At 32.5% G+C, this 22,537-nt stretch overlaps 1 protein-coding gene across 4 annotated transcripts in view; it reads left to right on the top strand.

Moving 5' to 3' along the window:
• Positions 1 to 22,537, top strand: part of LOC135133531 (trissin receptor-like) — a 263,813-nt gene that overhangs the window by 237,761 nt on the left and 3,515 nt on the right. For all 4 annotated transcript variants that reach the window (XM_064061976.1, XM_064061978.1, XM_064061975.1 and 1 more), the window contains exon 7: positions 9,196 to 9,500. In XM_064061976.1, the coding sequence (XP_063918046.1) occupies positions 9,196 to 9,500 (305 nt within the window). The remainder of the gene's footprint in view (positions 1 to 9,195; positions 9,501 to 22,537) is intronic.

Genomic DNA, 22,537 nt, shown 5'->3' with positions numbered 1-22,537 from the left:
TTCGACGTCGTACCTTAGACCCTATTAATATTATAGGAAGCAATCAATTGAGCAAAATCTGTGAATGTCCTTCCCTTTAAAGTCTTTGTGTATCAGCCCAAGGGCGCACTGCGTTAAATCGTAAAAGCTCAAAGCATATAATCAAACCAAGATTAGTTGGGTATTACGTTGAAACTAATTGTATGGCGGTTGTTTAATTAAGGGAGGCTAAAATTCTTTTGAGTGAGTACGAGGTCAATGTCCTTTAGGAACCACAACTCTAATTTATTTGTACAATGCTTAAAGCTTCCCGATTTGTTTACAACTGATTTCAAGCAGAACTAATCTAAATTAAATGAACGAAGTACGTAAAATGGAGCTTTGACCAGTATGTAGTTTAAAATTGGACAAAACGCCAGAAAATTCCGGTCATTCATCATTAGTGTAACAGTGAATTTGTCGATAGCGACAAATTGTTTCCGTTTCAAGTTTTCGCCAAATCGCTGGCACACGGTGTACTTTTTATTTTATTGATTTTTTTGCTCGGAAAGCTGCTTCTTACACACAAAAGTGAATGAGTTTTAGATTCGTTTCAATAAAGACGCTTTAAAAGTTGTTTATAAAGTTTCCTCAAATGTTAAAAAAATTGTAAGAAAGTATTTTTGTACTGTTTTACGGTCATTTATTAGAAAATTAAATTTAGACTTGCAAATCGGGGTTGCTGGGAAGGTGTAGTATACACGTCGCACTCGCATGGAAGAATCATTTTTCAGTACACATTTTTGTGATTCCTGCTGATTAAGTGTTTATGTATTTATGTTGAGAAAGTTATGGTTTCTAAAATAAATAAATATAGGAAAATTATTATCGCCTTTAAGGAAAAATAAGCAAATACTGTATGAAAGCAAATCAGAAAGTGATGCAAAGTTAACTGATAAATTTAATTTAAAGGGCGCTAATTTTGGTAGTTGACGAAAGTTTTTTAAACTAAAGGTCCCAGAGATGTATGATGAAATAATTATTATTTTTACTATTAATAATAATATGTAAAAAATTAATTAATTGTTTCTTTTTCCATTGTCATAAAAAAATGCAAACGAAACTATATAAAATGTCAGTTATTTGTTGCCAGGGTAAAAATGTTATTAAAATAATTTCTGTAAATTAACAAGCAGAATGTTTGTTCAGGTTTTTCTACTAGATTTTGCTTGTTTTCAATATACTGTAGTTTGAAGTGGCTTTTTGTTAATTTGTGTTTATTCAAAATTAACAGAAAACAAGAAGTCGCGGAGAAATATGGTCTACCATACAAGAAAAAGTAAGTCTTTTTTTATTTGATGACATAAATATCTCATTTTTATACTGAATTGCTAAGTTTATTGCTGTTCACAAATCTAAATAAGACATAGAAGACATAGAAAACATAAGAAGACCTAAAATTTTTGTCCCTATTAAAAATATCAATAAATCTGTTTCTGTCTTCGTTAAATACACTGTATTTACAGTAGGTACAGAATGTCCACCCTTCTCAGCATTTTAGGGCCCGATACGGAAACATCCCGTTTTACAACACCTTGCCAAAATTAAAAGAATTCTACTATACTTACTGTTTTTACCCCGCTTATTCCTTCCCGTCGTATTTAGAATTCTCGTAAAAGATAACAAACTCAATACCGGTAAAATATAAAAATGAAGAACAAACCAACAAATATATAAACAGAACTGTTCTCGATAAATCGATTTATATATTCTTTATTTTTTAAGCCAAACAAGTAATATTTACCAAACTTAAAAATGACGTTGTCAAGCTTTTAGAGATTAGCAAAGAAATTCTAATCTCAACGACCTCAAAATGTAAGCAGAATTTTCTAATAATCGGTTGTATGGTTTCTGGACCAATTATAAAATTTTCTGTTTTTCCCCCAAAATTTGATGACGTTATCTATAATTTGATGAGTAACTTTCTAACATCTGGGGATTACCGGCACGCGACAACTTAAATTGTAAATATCTCTTGCTATTGTACTACTGTCCGTCTCATTATTGCCAATAAAATTTTATAGGGTAGAATGAAATTTCCAAAACTATACCACACTACGTACTAAAACGTCGGGAACCGAAGTCGACCGAAGACCTGTGTATCACATCAACGCTACTAAAATGGTGGTTCTCCGATTTAGTTGCCAAATACGATTTCTGGAGTTGTCTACTTCAAAGCTTTTCTTCAAGGTAGCTCCTATCTCAAAACTCAAAGCACTGTAACACGGTTGGAGTTATCCAAGAAATGAGGCCGGAAGTGGCTTCTGCGGCCCGAAATCTACAAGAAAATGTATTTAGTTAAATTTCGAAAATTGTCGAAAATGGGTCGAAATTTGCATAACGAGTATTCATACTGGAAAATTTCAGTTTTGAAAAGTCGTCAAAATATTCTCAAAAAATTCAAGAGTATAGATCCTGACGTGCTGCTTGCAAAAATATAATGTGTATAGTTCACGGAGCAACAATTTCGAAAAATTCGGTGTGAAATTCGAATTTTTGGAATTTTTTAAAAATTGCGATATTTCAATCAGCGATTCTAGAAAAGCGGTTGAGACCCGAAGTGACTTCTGCGACCCGAAATCTACAAGAAAGTTACTTAAATTTCGAAAATCGTCGAAAATGGGTCGAAATTTGCATAAGTGGGGACATAGTGGAAAATTTCATTTGTGAAAAAGTTGTCGAAAAATTCTCAAAAGATTCAGACTTATAGATCTCGACATGCTGATTTAAAAAAATATAGAGTAATACATTGTTCCGAGTTATAGATCTTGACGTGCTGCTTCCAAAAGTATAGCGTGTTTATGGTTACGGAGCGATATTTTTGAAACACGGGGTGTGAAATTCGAGTTTTTTGAAATTCTTAAAAATTGCGATATTTCACTAGAAAAACAATTGGAGTTATCGAAGAAATGAGACCGGAAGTGACTTGTGCGGCCTGAAATCTACAAGAAAATGTATTTTGCTGAATTTCGAAAATCGTCGAAAATGGGTCAAAATTTGCATAAGGGAAGTGTATACAAAGTTTCTGGAAAAAGGCAGATTAAATCTCGAATACATTATGTACGAAGGTTTGGGGAGTCCCAAAAAAATAAAAAAAAAATTCTTTATGATGTAGGTTAGGAAAAAAAACCTAATTTTTTAGAAGCAAAATTGACAATACTGCACGCACCAACCTCCGGCCTACCTTCTGATTTCTTAGTAATGAGAGCGACTGAAATCCACCTTTTATTTTTTTTAACATGCTATTATTTTTCATTAGTAAATAAACCAAAAAAAAAAACAAAATCAGTATTATCTTAGCAAATAAAAGCCCGGCCCACCCGTCCTCTATTTTCTTAAAAGGTACTTTTATTGTTTGCAAAACTCAGTCTTATTTTTACAAGTACTAGGAACACTCACCCACCCTTTATTTTTTAGAGAGTATATCATTTGCCAAAATCAGTCTTTACTTAGCAAGAACAAGCTCCTCCCACCCACCCTCTATTTTCTTAAAGTGTATATCATTTGCAAAAATCAGTCATATCTATACGAGTACTAGCCCCACCCACCCTCCCTTTATTTTCTTAGAGGGTATGTCATTTGCCAAAATCAGTCCTATCTTAGAAAGTACAAGCCCGGGCCCCCTCCCTCTATTTTCTTAAATGGTATATCATTTGCAAACATCAGTCTTATATTTACAAATACTAGCCTCACCCATCGGCCCTTTATTTTCTTAGAGGGTATGTCATTTGCCAAAATCAGTCGTATCTTAGAAAGTACCAGCCCCGCCCACTCGTCCCCTATTTTCTTAGAGAGTATATCATTTGCCAAAATCAGTCGTATCGTAGGAAGTACTAGCCCCCCACCAACCGCCCTCTATTTTTTTATAGGGTACATCATTTGCCAAAATCAGTCTTTACTTAGCAAGTACAAGCCCCACCCACCCCCCTCTATATTCTTAAAGTGTATATCATTTGCAAAAATCAGTCTTACCTACATATACAAGTACTAGCCCCGCCCACCCGCCCTCTATTTTTTTTTAGAAGGTATATAATTTGCCAAAATCACACTCTACTTAGCGAGTACAAGCTCCGCCCATCCGCCCTCTATTTTGTTAAAGGGTATATCAATTGCAAAAATCAGTCGAATCTTACAAATTATAAACAAAAACAAAACCAACAAAAGAAAAATCCATTAAAGCTTAACCAACTAAACACTAAAAAGAACGTTCAAAATGTCTGCCTTGTGCATATAAGTAAGCCCGTAATGTTTCCAAATTTTGATCATTTTTTTTATAAAAGTTGGTTACCAGTAGTTGCTATTGCTAAGATAAAACTGATTTTGGCAAATACCCTCTAAGAAAAGAGAGGATGCGTGGGTGGAGCTAGTAGCCGCTAAGATAAGACTGATTTTGACAAATGACATATCCTCTAAGAAAAGAGAGGGTGGGTGGGCGGGGCTAGCACGTACTAAGAAAATGCTGATTTTGGCAAAAGAGATCCCCCTAAGAATATAAGGGCGGATGGGCGGGGTTTGTACCTGTTACAATAAGACCGATTTTTGCAAATGACATACCCGCTAAAAAAATAGAGGGTGGGTGGGCGGAAGTGACTTCTGGACCCGGACCCTGAAAGAAAATGTATTTAGTTAAATTTCGAAAATCGTCAAAAATGGGTCGAAATTTTCATAGTCGAAAATTTCATTTTTGAAAAAGTCGTCTAAACATTGTGAAAAAGCTCAAGATTATAGATTTTGACGTGCTGATCCAAAAATATAGAGTGTTTAGGGTCACGGAGTAATATTTTCGAAAAATTCGGTACGAAATTCGAATTTTTTTGCCTATATTTCAATTGGTTATTCTGGAAAAACAGTTATAGTTATCAGAGAAATAAGGCCGGAAATGACCTGAAACCTAAAAGAGAATGTATTTAGTTAAATTTCGAAAATCGTGGAAATTTGAATACACGGTGGAAAATTTTTTTTTTGATAAAGTCGTCTAAAAATTCTCAAAAAGTTTAGGATTATAGATTTTGACGTGCTAATTCCAAAAGTATAGGGGTTTAGGATCATCGAGCAATTTTTCTAAATATTTGGGGTGAACTTTGATTTTTTTTTATTTTTATAAATCACTATATTTCAATCGGCGATTCTGGGAAAACTGTTAAAATTATCATGGAAATGAGACCGGGAATGACTTCTGTCGCCCGAAATCTACGAGAAAATTTAAAAAATCGTCGAAAATGGATCAAAAATTTGCATAAGCGGGATAAATGTGAAGGGTTTCATTTTTGAAAAAGTCATCTAAAAATTCTCACAAAATTCAGGGATATAGATTTTGACGTGCTAATTCCAAAAATATAGGGTGTTTGGGGTCATCGAGCAATTTCTCGAAATATTCGGGGTGAAATTTGATTTTTTTTTTTAATTTTTAAAAATCACTATATTTCAATCGGCGATTCTGGAAAAACTGTTAAAGTTATCAAGGAAATGAGACCGGGAATGACTTCTGTCGCCCGAAATCTACAAGAAAATGTGTTCAGTTAAATTTAAAAAAATTGTCAAAAATGGATCAAAATTTGCATAAGCGTGATAAATGTGAAAAGTTTCATTTTTGAAAAAGTCATCTAAAAATTTCCAAAAAATTCAGAGTTATAGATTTTGAAGTGCTAATTGAAAAAGTATAGTCTTTTTAAGGTCATCGAACAATTTTTCGAAATATTCGGGGTGAAATTTGTTTTTTTTTTAATTTTTAAAAATCACTATATTTCAATCTGCGATTCTGGAAAAACTGTTAAAGTTATCAAGGAAATGAGACCGGGAATGACTTCTGTGGCTTGAAATCTACAAAAAAATGTATTCAGTTAAATTTAAAAAATCGTCGAAAATGGGTCAAAATTTGCATAAGGGGGATAAATGTGAAAAGTTTCATTTTTGAAAAAGTCATCTAAAAATTCTCAAAAAATTCAGGGATATAGATTTTGACGTGCTAATTCCAAAAGTATAGGGTGTTTAGGGTCGTCGAGCAATTTTTCGAAACATTCGGGGTGAAATTTGATTTTTTTTAATTTTTAAAAATCACTATATTTCAGTCGGCAATTCTGGAAACTACTGTTAAAGTTATCAAGGAAATGAGACCGGGAGTGACTTCTGTGGCCCGAAATCTACAAGAAGATGTATTCAGTTAAATCTAAAAAATCGTCGAAAATGGATCAAAATTTGCATAAGCGGGATAAATGTGAAAAGTTTCATTTTTGAAAAAGTCATCTAAAAATTCTCAAATAATTCAGGGTTATAGATTTTGACGTGCTAATTCCTAAAGTATAGGGTGTTTAGGGTCATCGAGCAATTTTTCGAAATATTCGGGGTGAAATTTGATTTCTTTTTTATTTTTAAAGATCACTATATTTCAATCGGCGATTCTGGAAAAACTGTTAAAATTATCAAGGAAATGAGACCGGGAATGACTTCTGTGGCCCGAAATCTACAAGAAAATATATTGAATTAAATTTAAAAAATCGTCGAAAATGGGTCCAAATTTGCATAATGTGAAAAGTTTCATTTTTGAAAAAGTCATCTAAAAATTCTCAAAAAATTCAGGGTTATAGATCTTGACGTGCTGATTCCAAAAGTATAGCGTGTTGAAGGTACCGGAGCAACATTTTAGAAAAATTGGGTTTGAAATTTGAATTTTCTAAAATTTTTAAATAATGCTATACTTCAATGGGTGATTCTGGAAAGACGGTTGGAATTATCGAAGAAATGAGGCCCGAAGTGACTTCTGCAGCCTAAAATCTACAAGAAAATGTATTTAGTTACATTTCGAAAAAAATTCAAGAGTATAGATCCCGACGTGCTGCTTGCAAAAATATAAAGTTTCACGGAGCTACATTTTCGAAAAATTCGGTGTGAAATTCGAATTTTTTGATTTTTTTAAAAATTGCGATATTTCAATCAGCGATTCTAGAAAAGTGGTTGGAGTCATGGAATAAATGAGACCGGAAGTAACTTCTGCTATCCGAAATCTACAAGAAAGTTAGTTAACTTTCGAAAATCGTCGAAAATGGGTCGAAATTTGCATAAGTGGGGACATAGTGGAAAATTTCATTTGTGAAAAAGTTGTCGAAAAATTCTTAAAAGTTTCAGAGTTATAGATCTCGACATGCTGATTTCAAAAAATATAGAGTTACGAATGTATCTATTATCCATTGTTGCTTAAAAAAAACTTTATTTTTGTTTAATATAATTAAGGTTTATTTCTTGAAGTTTGTTTTTAGCAATGTATGAAGTTGTTATTCAACTACCGTTCAGATTTTTGGGAAATTCGTTGATCTGAACAAATCGCCAATCCGAACACACCTTTTCCCCAATGAATACGGATTATCGAGATTATAACTTACGAAACTTATTTTGAGATTTTAATTTCACATCCATGTTTCTAACTTTAGCTTCACGAGTTATCCTTCCAAAAAAGAAAATTGTACAACGAAATTTTACAATTTAGTAATTTTACTGACATAAATTTAACTTAATGGCTCCATTAAAGGCAATCAGTTTCAAAGCTTGAATCAAAGACAGGCCGAGTCGATATCGAATCGACAGAAGTTACAAATAACAGAGTTATTTTTATTTCTATTCTTGGAGTGTCTTTGTTACTAAAGCAAGTGCTTTTAAATTTTTCTTTAAAAGTAAATACGTAGAAAGAAAAATACCGTTGATTTGTCTTCCAAATACGTCTGCTTCTCTAAATAAATCCAAAAAAAAGGACACAGTAATTATCACTTGCAGCGTTCATTTTTATGGTGGCTAATTAAAAGGGATCAAATTTTAGAATTTATTTTAAAATGAAGTTTCTTAATAACTTAAGTAGCGTTTTTATAATTGTTTAGTTATTACATTTTTTTTACAAAATTACCATTTGGTTCAAAAACACACCTGATATTTTACGTTGAAAATTTAAAAAACACTAAAAACTCTTAAAAACCGTAGTTTTTACATGTTGTGTGTTCATTTGGAAACATTGTAGGTATGAATATAAATTACATATCTCAATTTGTAATTTGTTAGCTTGAATTTACGAAACGAAAACACCTCACGGGGATGTTTGAAATAAGGGTTGGCCTCCTAGACACACCCCTTAACTCATTCCGTACGTCCTTATTTTGTATAAAAGTAAAATAATATCCAAGTAAGAAAGGGTAATAGTGATTAGCATGTTTGTGAGCTTATTACCTGCCGTCAAAGCTGAAAAAAGACCTCGTTACAATATGGTTTCGATAGAAATCTAGAGCACCAAAGTTAAGCTCGTACCTTATTAACATTATCCAAACAAAATGAAAGCATAAAGGTGTAACGTAATCTAAACTGAGGGCGTTCACCCAAGCTGTCATTTGCACTTAACGTGGTGAATGAAACGATTATGTCTTACGTAAAGGAATTCCTAAACTTGTAGCTCTTTGTGTGGTTTATTTATGTAAAGTTAGCTTTATAGTGTGAGAAGTTATAAATAGATATTTAATATTTTTCTCTTCTTAATATGTGTAGTTCTAACTGCAGTTTGTTTTTTTTTTATGTGAATAAAATTCAAAATATAAATGTACCCAGCAGCTAGGGCTATTTGACTGCTCCGCCTCCTCACTCCGGGTTTCCATGATCTCTAAACACTTAGGTAGAATAAAGTAGACAAGGATCAAAATTTCCTGTAGTAGTTAGTGTGGTTTTTTTCCAATAATGAATATTTATTTAATAAAGTTATCAGGGGCAGATTTTAGATGGGAAGTAGTATTTTTTTTATATACATGAAAGAATTTATTTTGTAAACACTCACTCTGAAACTAGACTCGTGCCTCACGTATTCCCCATAAATTAAACCTCATAGAACCTAATCCAAATTGACCGCATTCGTCCTAATTGATAAAGTGAAACTCCCAATCAACTCCACCCTTCTCGAAAACTTTCCTGTCTTCCCACACCTCCCTCCAAATTACAAAAGTGCAACACAATAAAAGCTCTTTATTCGATTCTAAAAATACACCCGTAACCTTACCCCCATAAAAGTGCCCTCTCGGGATCATTTTCTTGCAAACTGACACGTCTCCACTAACTCACCTACATGAAAGCTCTTGATTCAAACCGCATCGGCGGAAATTGATCGCGAGCTTTCACCTTCAACCGAATTTCTCAAATTCATTACTTTCCCAGGTGACAAACGGAGACGCCAAGCTGCTCCAGAACTCGTCCTCGACCAACATGCCAAACGCAAACTCCAGCCAGAACGTGCTGGCGGCACGAAGAGGCGTCATCAAGATGCTGATAATTGTCGTTTGCGCCTTCGCCGTGTGCAATTTGCCGTTCCACGCGCGAAAAATGTGGCAGTATAGGTCTGCGGACTACGATGGAGGCTCCAACTTCAGCGCTCTGTTCACTCCATTAACTTTTCTAGCGACGTATTTCAACTCGGGGGTCAACCCGCTGCTCTACGCTTTCCTGTCGAAAAACTTCAGAAGGTAAAAGTTGTGTTTTGTTGTGGGTTTAATTGCTTGATTCAATGTCTCGAGGGGATATGGAAGATATTATTTTACGCGTTTCGGGTTTTATGGGGCATTTTCGGTATTTATCTTTATAGAGTTGGTCGGGGTGGCCTGTGTATACAGAATGGATTGTTTGCCTTGCTGTAAATAGTTCTAGCCGCTATGGAGTGGATATTACGTTGACCTATATTTTTTACTAACAAACGAATTGGACGTATTCCACCGTGGAAAATTGAATTTCCATATAAAGTATTTTTTAATATATTTATATTGCGCGGAAGTTATCCCTGTAGTAGCGTCGGCATACAGAATTTATTTTTGCTATGATATATGTATTTAAATTTTATAAAATAACATACTCCTGTGTTTGTGGTTTATGAATCTACGTTGATTTTTTATCACGATTACTTTACAAAAATGTTTATTATATAAATTAAAAAAATATATCTGTTACTTGGTTCACGTAGCCAATGTCTGGCTTACGCAGGGAATAAGCACGTCGTGGCCCAGTGGCTAATAATAAGGCGTTAAACTTGAGCGTTCCTTACGTGGGTGAGTTCTACCCACGTGGGGTCGAATCCCATTCTCGTCAATATTTTTTCATAAGGGTTATAATATAAATAAAAATTTTCGATGAAGTTGTTGGACTGTACTTCAGAAGCGAGGAAAATTCTGTCTAAATAACTTTAGACCACACAATGTCGCCACGTTATTCCAATTATTCAAGTCAAATTTTATTCAAATTATTTTAATTTTTTTAAGGACGTCCTGCATTAGTAGAGTAGCAATAAAATACAGATATATGCGCGCGAGTAATGATTCACCCTGTATATGATTACAATAGAACTGCTACATTTCATTTCACTGCTTACCATGTGGTTTTTAGTTTTAACTGCCTCTCTTTAGACTATACCACGTATTTCTTTTATTTGATACAACCCCTATATTTTTTTTATTTTTAAAGATAAACATATAGTTTTTTGAGCAAATTTGTATAATTTTAAAAGATCACTTGTGTGAATAAATGACATGAGTGTCAATTTTTCAAGCTACTAGATTGTTATTAATAGATAAGAATTTTTCATTTATTTTTTGAATAAATTTTCAAGTAGTGATTTTAGAATATTGGTTGCTTTATATTTTTTACAAAAAATCAATCTTTCCATCTATAAAAAAATATACCAAGTGTTCCATAAAAAAAATTAAGTTGACGTCATTTCCGGTTCTACCGGAAATGACGTCAACTTAATGTGATGGCAATCTCACAACGTGAATGTGAGATTGCCATCACATAGATCTTTTAAAATGATACAACTTTGCTCAAAGAACCACACGTTTATCTTTAAGAACAAAAAAGTTACAGGGGTTGTATCAAATAAAAGAAACACCCGGTATAAAATAGTTGTGTATGCAACAAATGAGGAAAGTAATATTTTATCATATGGAGAGTGAATTACCACAAAAATGCAGCGAAATTATATGTGTTCATATTGAACTTTTTCCACACACATGAAAAAGTTCGTTTTTTCGAAATTAATCAAAACATTCCTTGAATAAACAATCAAAAACGTCATGCAGAAAATTGTTGTTGTTTCCCGTTATAATAAAAGATAAAGTTCATAGTCTCCAATTCGTTTCAAGCAAATCAAAAAAAAAATATGGCGTCCATATGACAGATTAAGACAGATGAAGTAAAAAGAAAATTATGATTTTATTTATTTTTTTAACCTTGGTATTCTACGTTAAATACCAACAATAATCGCTCGCATTTCTGAAGAAAAATTCCAGACTTAATTCCGATCTTAAAACCACACCAGCCGTTTCTACAAAAGGACTTCAGCAACTTTGCTGGTGGATTTGGAAGAAACACTACCTATACCTAGTAGTCAAAAAAAAATGCTTGATGAATATAAACTCGATAGTTTTAAATACAAAATTATCAAAAAAATCTTACTTTATTAACTAATAACAGGGTCTCAAAGAGCTAAGCCTTGTACATCTTCAGGAATTAATATACAGGGTGAATCACTAAGCGCACTTTCCACAATATTTTGATTAATTATTGAAAATTAAAAAAAAATAGTACGGTTCTTTGATTAGCAAACACTAAAATTATTTTCAACTTTGTATTTTTGAGGCGCAACATACAACTAGTTTTTTAATGGAACACACTATATATTTTTACTTATTCTTTTAGTAATACAATATTTCGTGGAAGGATAAACAAAGAGACGCGCTTTATTGCAGACTAAATTAAATTGAATCTTAATTACAGAGTGTTTATAAAACAAACTTAAAATATTACAATTTCCAAAGATCAAATAAATTTAATTTTTTAACACCTGTATTTTGTTACCGCATCATACTTTGGTTTTTACGTCCCAGGCGTACGCTAAGAGAGTATAGTAATCGAGTCCATCGGACGAATGGCCACTTTTATATTTTCTCGACGTTTCATGAACCCTAGAGTACGAAAAAAATTGTCTCTCGTTTCCATCTATCTGTCTGTCTGTCTGTCTGTCTGGTGTCTATACACCATGTCTATAATCTCCGAATCTGCTGGACCGATTGTTGTCAAATTTTGTATATACATATATTAAATATATCATGTAGATGGTTAAATCCTAACTAAAATTTTGCTAATCATCCCACCAACAATTTGATGACGTCATTCCCAAGAATTCTATGTTTATTTGCTTTAACTGTTATACAACAATATAGTCCTATATACAGGGTGTCTGGAAAATAGCGGATTAATTCTTCAGTACGTTATGTACTAGGGTTTGGGGAGTCCCAAAAAAATTATAAAAAAATCTTTTTACCGTAGACTACGAAAAAACGTAATTTTATAAAAGTAAAATTGGCAACACTGCATGCACCTAATACGTGAATACCTAAGGCTTACCTTCTGATTTCTTAGTAATAATGGTGACTGAAATCCATCTTTTATTTTTTAAAAAAGACAAAATGAGCCTTATCTTAGCAAGTACAAGCCCCGCCCACCCGCCCTCTATTTTCTTAAAGGGTATATCATTTACAAAAATCAGTCTTATTTTTACAAATACTAGGACCACCCACCCGCCCTTTATTTTCTTAGAGGGTATATCATTTGCCAAAATCAGTTTTTACATAGCAAGTACAAATCCGGCCTACTCACCCTCTATTTTCTGAAAGTGTATATCATTTGCAAAAATCAGTCTTATTTATACAAGTACTAACCCCACCCACCCGCCTTTTATTTTCTTAGAGGATATAATTTTAATACAATAATGAACGACCAAACCGAAATAAACAAATCTCCCTTACTTAACATAAATTTGTAAACACTATAGCTAGTACCTGCTAAAATAACACCGATTTTGGCAAATAACATACCCGCTAAGAAAATAAAGGGCGGGTGGGCGCGTGTAATACCTGCTAAAATAAGACCGATTTTGGCAAATGACATACTCTCTAAGAAAAGAGAGGGTGGGTGGGCGGGGCTAGTACCTGCTAAGATAAAACTGATTTTGGCTAATGACATTCCCATGTGAGAAAAGAGGGGGTGGGTGGGTGGGGCTAGTACCTGCTAAGATAAGATTAATTTTGGCTAATGAGATACCTTGTAAGAATAGAGAGGGTGGGTGGGCGGGGTTAGTACCTGCTAGGATAAGGATGATTTTGGCAAATGACATAGCAAACACCCTCTACAAAAAGAAAGGACGGGTGGGCGGGGTTAGTGCCTGCTAAAATAAGACCGCTTTTGGAAAATGGTAATGTTTTTAAAAATGTAAAACCTCCTCGGGGGCGCTAAATGTTTTTATTTTAGAATGTGAAACCTTCACGGGGGCGCTAAAAGTCTTTTTTTTAATGTGAAACCTCCTCGGGGGTCCCAACTGTCTTTTTCAGAAATGTAAAATTCTCTCGGGGGCACCAAATGTCTTTTTTAAGAATGTGAAACCTTCTCTGGGGCCTCAAATTTTTTATTTTAAGAATATGAAACCTTCTCCGGTGTCTCAATTTTTTTTTTTTTAAGAAAACGAAACTTTCTCTGGGGCCCAAAGTGTCTTCTGTTAAGAATATTGTTTCTTCTTGAGGCTTCCAAGTCTCTTTTTACTTCCCGAGCGTAAGCAAAGGAAGTATTGTAATCGAGTCCGTCGGCCGACTCTCTGCTTTTACGTTTTCTCGATCTTTCATGACCCCTAGAAGACGAAGAAATAGGTCTCCCATTTCCGTCTGTCTGTCCGTCCGTCTGTCCGTCCGTCTGTCCGTCTGCCGTCCCGGATTTTTATTAGACAGATAATCTCCGAAAGTACTGGACCGATTGTTGTGAAATTTTGTACTTATATTAGGAATATCGTGTAGATGGTAAAACGCTAACCAAAATTTGTCTAATCATCCCCACCACTAATGCGATGACGTCACTTCAAAATTGTACATAGTAAATAGGTCTTAAATTGTATAAAATAACATAGTCCTACACATGTAGTTTACGACTCCGAATTCAGTTTTTACCCGAAACGTCCAGATTTTTGGAAAAAAAAACAAAATTATAAAACAACATTTTGCAATTTAATTTTGAATCTGCTAACCCGAATGTTTTGAAATGTTGCAGATGTTTTAAGGCTCTAAAGAGCATCATAAATCTTTAGTCAAAATATATTTGGTTATCCCCTCCAAAAACTTGATGACGTCAGCTCAAAAGTTTGCCAAATAAATCCTATCTAAAATGTACAAAATATGATGCGTCTGTGCTTGTGATATATCACTACATTCATATTTTTTGGATTTGCATATACAGGGTGACTCAAAAAAATTAATGAATGCGCAAAATTTATTTTACTGATTTACTCATTAACTACAAAACCGAATGCTTCGAAATCTTGAAGATGTTTTAAAGTTATCATAAGCATGGTAAATTTTTTATCAAAATGTATTTGGTCGTCCCTCCTAAAAAATTTATGACGTCACCACAAAATTTTGCCGAATAAATCCTATCTAAAATGTACAAAATATGGTGAGTCTCTTCTTGTGATTTATCATTCCATTCAAATTTTTTCGATTTGCATATACAGGGTGACTGAAAAAAATTAATGAATGCGTCAATTTATTTTATTGATTTAATCAGGAATTACATAATCGAATGCTTTGAAATCTTGGAGATGTTTTAAAGTTACCATAAGCATGGTAATTTTTTTATCAAAATGTATTTGCTCTTCCCCCCTAAAAAAATCGATGACGTCACCCTAAAATTTGGTGAATAAATCCTATCTAAAATGTGAAAAATATGATGAGTCTGTACTTGTGATTTATCACTCCGTTCATATTTTTTCGATTTGCATATATAGGGTGACTGAAAAAAATTATTGAATGCGTCAATTGATTTTATTGATTTAATCAGGATTTACAGAACCGAATGCTTTGAAATCTTGGAGATGTTTTAAAGTTATTATAAGCATGGTAAATTTTTTATCAAAATGTATTTGTTCATCCCCCTAAAAAATTGATGACGTCACCCCAAAAGTTTGCTGAATAAATCCTATCTAAAATGTACAAAATATGATGAGTCTGTACTTGTGGTTTATCGTTCCATTCATATTTTTGGATTTGCATATACAGGCTGACTCAAAAAAATTAATGAATGCGTGAATTTATTTGATCGATTTAATCAGGAATTACAAAACCGAATGCTTTGAAATCTTGGAGATATTTTAAAGTTATTATAAGCATGGTAAACTTTTGTTCAAAATGTATTTGTTCATCCCTTCTAAAAAAATTGGTGACGTCACCCTTAAATTTTGCTAAATAAATCCTATCTAAAATGCAGAAAATATGATGAGTTTTACTTGTGATTTATCATTCCATTCATATTTTTTAGATTTTCTTAAAGGGTGGCTCAAAAAAATTAATGAAGTCAATTTATTTTATTGATCAAATTAAAGGCAACACTTATTATTAGTATTACATTGGACCAACCCAATTTGGTAGACACAAAATTTTTTAAAGTTAAAACTCGGTTGAAACATAGCTGACTAGGTTCCGCGAATGTGGTATAGACATGTTTTAAATCAACCAATTGTGAATTCCACCGTCAAAAATTAAAATAAAATCCAATGTTTTATATAATAAGCGGAAGTCGACGCAATAAAACCGATTGTCGTTTTGTTTACAGTTTCTTTGTTTGACTCTCACGTATGCTGTTACGCCTGTCATCTTAAATTAAGAATGTTTATACATACACGATTTTCAGTTGCCTCTGATATGTATACGTGAGTAAATTGTTTCGTTATTTTATTGATTATTACAAATCAATATTCAAAACGACCCAATTCATTTTCCCGAAAATTTGAGAATATAATAATTTTATTCTTAGTATTACACTACATCTATCCCAACTGATATACGTGTCCTTGCAAAAATGTTGATGACGTCATCGCAATTTTTTTTTAAATTCCCACTACAAAAATGTAATGAGAAAAAAAAACACAATAGGCATGCAGTCGTCAAGTTTCCGACAGCGAGGGAAGTACTGTCTAAACTCTTTAGACCAATTTTTTTAATAAAGGGAAACCTTCTTTTTTTCTATTACACTCTGATTAATAACTTCTATTTTTAGTCCATACAGGTTATCACAAAAAAATAAAATTCCGCTAAATCAAATTTTATCATTTTTCAGAGAAGCAGCATTTATTGAACTTTACTTTAGAAGCGAGGGAAGTTCTATCGAAATAACTTTCGCCCAATTCTTTTCTATATCTTTTTTGTTAAGTATTTTCTTTATTTAAAGTTGGTACCTTTTATAATTGTTTACTTTTTGAAGAGATACACCGATATATTGAAAGAAAACGAACAAAAAATAGAGTTAGACCCAGAAATAAATTACAAGGTACCCTATTTGAGAAAACTGGAACATCACTATTTGAAAACGGAATTGTTTTAGATTTTTTTTTAAACACTCTGTACAATAAAATTTAATTTATTTGATACCACAGCAAAGCGCGTGTCTCTGCGATATCTCCCGACAACATATTGTAACACAAATTATAAAAATAACTCTATTGTGACTTTTTTACGAATCCTTGATATCTTCAAAAATTCAAGAAAATTGGAACAACGTGGCAACGCTGCATCGGTATTTCAAAAATATACTATAGTTATAAAGTATCTAAATGTATATACGAGTAGGCTGCTCCATTAAAAAAAACCTTTGTACGTTACACCTCTACATAGTTAAAAAAAATTTAGTGTATGTTACTCAAAAAAACTATATAACTTTAATGTAAATATTCAGAAACCCATTCTTGACTCACCTTGTATACATATAAATGTAAGATTACGCATTTCTGTCAATTACTAGAAACAAAGTGTTTCGTGTGAAAGTTACACACTATAGGTGTATTTTTTTAAGCGTGACACCCTATATATGTTTACAAATTTAAATTCCTTATTAAAAAAAGTGTTTTCGTCAAAAGATTTCAATATAAGAGGAGTGTTTTAATAACTTATTTATACACAGTGATTAAATGTACATTTGAAGTTAAAACGCTGACCTGACCGGTTTTTGAGTTAATTTTGGGACCCATTTTTTCTTATTTAAAACAATCTTGAGGTTCTAGGTATTCCTTTTTGGAAAGAATTTGAAAGAGCTTTGGAGTCTCTAGTGTCTTTTCATATAATAATTTAATTAAATTTCTTAGACAATACATCATCTGCTAAAGCCAGTCTTACCTTAGCAGGCCCACGCACCCTCTCTTTTCTTAACAGGTATGTGATTTTCAAAAATCAGTTTTATCTTAGCAGGTACTAGCCCCGCCCACCCACCCTCTCTTTTCTTAGAGGGTATGTGATTTGCCAAAATCAGTTTTATCTTAGCAGGTACTAGCCTCACCCACCCGCCCTTTATTTTCTTAAAGCGTTATGTTATTTGGCAATATCAGTTTTATCTTGGCAAGCACTAACTCCACCCACCCGCCCTTTATTTTCTTAGACTTAGAGGGTTAGTACTTGCTAAGACAAGGCTGATTTTAGGTAATGAAATTCCTCTGAGAAAAAAGAGGGTGGGTGGGCGGGGTTGGTATCTGCTAAGATGAGACTGATATTGGCAAATGACCTACTATCTAACCTAATATTTATTTAAATCTGTCATCCTGTATTTTATAACACTGTCAAGCCTACCTCTAAGTTTTTTTACCAACATTTGTTGAAATTTGTCTCACCAGTTTTTTGAAAATTGTTGCTATGATAAACACCAGTGTACGAAGGTACAACCCAAAAAATACTATTTGTTGAATTATGTATCGTTTATTGGGTGGCGGTTACAGACAGATTCCTAGTCCGTTCGAAATATACATTGAATTGAACAGTGAAACGGGTGGGGGTAGAAAATGGCGTTGGTACCAGTGGTACCAACAACCAGCACACCTAATATTCAGTGAAAGCTTACTCAAACTTCGAAAATATTATAAAATACAGGATGTTCCATTTGAAAAAGACGAGAGACTAACACGTTATACATTTAATGACCTTGTAGTTGATACGTTTTTTTTTTTCATTTTTCATGAAGAAAAGAAAAATATAGGGTGCGGAATCTTTTGCCACCGTACGGTGGGAACACCCTGTATAATTAATTGACATGTTTAAATCCAACTATTTCTCTAATAATTTTAATAATGGTAGTTGTATCAAAAATTTGAAAGATACAATTCGTGTTTTGTTGAAAACAGCTTCAAGTCCCTTTAGTTTGAGGTAATTTAATTTTATATCGCTATAAACATATATACAAAATCACACAAAGCACGGAAATAGGTAAAAAATGACAGCCCCTTGATAGAAAAAGTCAATTGCCCTCCTGAGCTTACATCTGCTGATGTTGAAATTGGAGACGGAATTAGTGCGAGCTTATCGAAGGAAACGTAAAATTTCTTGCCTCAATAGCAATCGACCCAGATTTCTGCCCTTTTCAACCTTTCTGGATTGTACTCTTTGTACAGATTTAACATTTTTAGACATTAATAAAAAAACTGCAAAGACTACCTTCTGAAATTTGCTGCATTCACTCAATCCCGACGAAAACATCGCTGAGCTCCTTTTCAAATAGATTAAACTCTGAGTTGATGCGAATTTTATTTGATTGTTTTTTTAACTGTTTGATAATATAATTCCGTTGAGCATAAATCTTCCCGAAATTCAATTCTTACAATGAGGATTTGACTTTGACTGTATTTTGAAGAACGCTTCAATTATTCGCAGCGCGAATATCCTCTAAAGAACATTTTCCCTAACGATGGAAGCCGTACTTACATACCGAGTCTTACAAGAAAAGTTTCCACTCGTGTAGTGTTCCATTCTGAAAACAGCGCGAGCGAAGTATTAACTTAAGTATTTTGTTCAGAGTATGTGGCAGCGAAAAATCGAACAAATACTGTTTGAAAAGTTCGTGAAATGAGCGGAGCTTTCTTGCTATTCAAATGTAAAAAAGAATTATACTTATTTAAATTTAATATTTGAAAGTGTCTCATTATTATCAAAGTTTGTTAATATATTTTTCTCTCTAGAACTTTTTTCAAGTGATTTTTGTAATAACTCTACAACCATTTTTTTTTTTAATTTGAAAGAACCAAAAACATCTATAGTAGACAATTAAGTACCACTTGTGTCTAATTTCGTTAAAAATCATTTTTAAAAAGTCCATATTTTTGTATTAGGTGATGTTTAGTTAATATTTTTCAACTAAAAATAAACATCAGAGCTGAATTTAATGCAACGCAAAACCTTGTACTAACGCTGCAATAAAGAGCTTATTACCAAAATTTTAATACAACATAAAACAAAACGTATATTTTTCAGCAAATTTTCAGGTGGGCCTTTTTACCCGCGAGCTTCAGGGTCCTTCAAACGTCGTGCTTAGGGCAGCTGCGTGTTTTGTACTCCTTTAAATCCGATCGTGAGTATAATGCTTCAAAAACAGGAGACGCAGTATTGAAAGTTGTGTTTTGAAGGACTCTTAACCGTTTAGTCCAAATTTAGAGAGAATAAAATTGTGTAAAACATGCTCTGGGGATTAAATAACTACCTAAAAATGGCTGTATTAAATATTTTGAGCGGCTTAAAATTTTAGCTTCTTATTCAGATAATTTTTTCTGTTGTAAATTTGTTGCAATAAAGACCATACTAAACTTTAGTTGAATTTACATGCACGTGTTTCGGGACACAAAACCTTCCTTCATCAGGCAAGTGAACCTACATAGAACTGAATGTTTCCGGGTCGTGTGTACCGAAGCATGTTGCACCAGTAAAAAATATTTTAAACTCAACTGTGTTATTGTTTCTCTAATCTTATAATAAAATCCGGTTCGTATAATCCATTGTTTCAAAAATCCGCATATTTGCATGTTTACTGTTTTATTTTTGTTTAATTTCGTTAATTAATGTATAAAAAATTTCCCCGCATAAGTGAGCGTGTACAATATCATTACGCCATTTTATCGTGTGTTCTTTGTTTTATATATAATGTTGCTTCTAGTTACATGCATGTAATAAAAGCAGTGTTAAAATTTAGCTTGATTTGATATTACAGCCACTGTTTAAAATTTTAGATATTCTTGTCAAGAATTTTGATAAGTGGTGATAATCTCAAGAAAATACCATTATGAACTTTTACTACTGAACGTGCGTCTACTATAAATGGGAAATGATTGGTTTCTGTAATTTCTGTCTTATTGATTTCTTAGCTGACATAAAAGCTGTACGGAATTTTAAAATATCTGCAAATACGAATTCTTCTACAGTGCGGACAGCTTAATACAGTTCTGTTTTTGTAATCAGTTAAATGTTATGACAACTGGTAATTTGCTATGACATATCACAAATTATCCATCAACAACAAAATAATTAAGGAGCATTATTGTGTACCTTCATCATAAGACTGATATAAATAAGTGTTTTCCTAAGTTTTTTAATACCTGAACGCAAGCTTCCGTCTGTCTATCTGTTTGTCCGTCTGCCGTCTGTCCATATTTTGATTGGACAGAAAATATCCAGAACTACTGGATGGATTGTTGTCAAATTTTATATGTATAATATGAATATCGAGTAGATGGTAAAAGAGTAACATACAATTTCGCCAATCGTCCCCAGCACAATAGGATCACGTCACCTCCAAAATTTATGTTAGTAAATTTTATTTAAATTTTATAATTATAGTTATAGTTTTTAGAAATACTTATACAGAGTGAGTTAAAAGGGGTTAGTACGTCGTATCGTTCCCCTGTAATTGGGCCTCAGTGCCTGTTGGGGGACGTAATTAATAAAATAAAAAAAATAAAAATAAAAATAAAAAAATAAAAAAGGTATTAATGAGGCAATTTATTGTAGTGATTAAATCAAGAACGACTCACTACATTCTCCCAAAAATTTGGGAGTAGTGTTGTTATTAGTATTACTATCTATCAAAACTGATATACGTGTCCTTGTAAAAATGTTCCTGACGTCATCACAAAATTTTGTACATAATGTTATGTTGAGCGGGTATTTAAAAATCAACAATTTATTTCTTAGTAACTCAAATTTACACGACTAATTACACAGCGATTATGTACAAAATAATTCCAGCGCAAGATTCACTGAATGAATAATCCCTTCTAGAAGTTCCGCAGTCGAGGTCTTTCTGGATTGTCCATCGCGACTTCCGCTTCCAGGAGTCATCATCGCCGTGCATACTAGAACCCATAGCGTACCGGGGCGCTATATGGGTTTATTTCGTAACAATAATTAAATCTTATAATTTTCCGAATTTTTCGTTTTTTCATTTTCTTTAATTTTTCAGTGTTTCCATTTTTCAATGATTCGGTTGCATAATTTTTCGTTTTTTCAACTTTATTTTTTCCAATTTTTCAATTTTTCGTTTCTTCAATGTTTCGGTGAAATTTTTCACTTTTGCAATTTTTGGTTCTTTTGCTCTTTCTTTTTTCGATTTTTGTTTCTCAGTTTTTAATTTTTTGATTTTTCAATTTTTCATTTCTTCAGTTCTTTAAGTTCTTGAATTTTATTTTTTTACTTCTCAATTTTACAATTTTTGGATTCTCATAATTTATAATTTTTCATTTTCTCGATTTCTAATCTTTAAATTTTTCAATTTTACAATTTTTTAATATAACAATTTTCCTTTTTTTTATTTCTTCAGTTCTTCAAGTTCTTGACTTTTATTTTTCAACTTCCCGATTTTACAATTTTTTGATTTTTCAATCTTTCATTCCTTCAATTTTTCAAATTCTTAATTTATAATTTTCCATTTTCTCGATTTTTAATTTTTCAAGTTTTCAATTTTACGATTTTTTGATATGATAATTTTTCTTTTTTCCTTATTCTTCGATTTCATAATTTTTTGATATCACATTCAAATCAAAATTAAATTTTTCGATTTTACGGTTTTCTAATTTTTCTTTTTTTGTCAGCTTTAGTTTCTCAATTTTTTAATTTCTCGACTTCCAAATTTTCCAATTTTTCGTTTCCTCAATATTTTAAGTTCCTGATTTTTGTCTTTCATTGTCCTTTTTATTTTTTCGATTTTATATCACAATTTTTCGTTTTTTCCTTTACCTTTTTCAAAGTTTCTTTACATTTTATAATTTCTCGTTCATTCAACTTTTCAAATCTTCAATCTTTCATTTTTCAATTTGTCAATTTACCAATTTTTAATTTTTTAAATTTTGCCATTTTTGGATTTTTCAATTATACGATTTTCGGATTTCCTTCATTTCCAATATTTCGATTTTACAATATTTCGTTTTTTTTTTGGTTGTGCACTTTTACGATCTTTAACTTTCTCAATTTTTATCATTCAAGTTTTCACTTCACTCTTTTTCGTTTTTTCATTTTTGATTTTTCTTGTTTACAGTTTTGCAAAAAACTAAAAAATCGGCAAAAATTGCGAAACCGAAAAATCTCAAAATAGAAAATCGAGAAAGTGCAAATCGAAGAATGAAGAAACGAACATTTATTTGAAACATTAGAAAACTAGAAATCAAGAAACATTG

The sequence above is a fragment of the Zophobas morio genome, unplaced genomic scaffold, assembly GCF_036711695.1.
Source record: "Zophobas morio isolate AGI-343-1 ecotype UQ-CSIRO unplaced genomic scaffold, CSIRO_AGI_Zmor_V1 ptg000022l, whole genome shotgun sequence".
Taxonomy (NCBI): domain Eukaryota; kingdom Metazoa; phylum Arthropoda; class Insecta; order Coleoptera; family Tenebrionidae; genus Zophobas; species Zophobas morio.
This window is presented reverse-complemented; position numbering and strand designations above follow the sequence as displayed.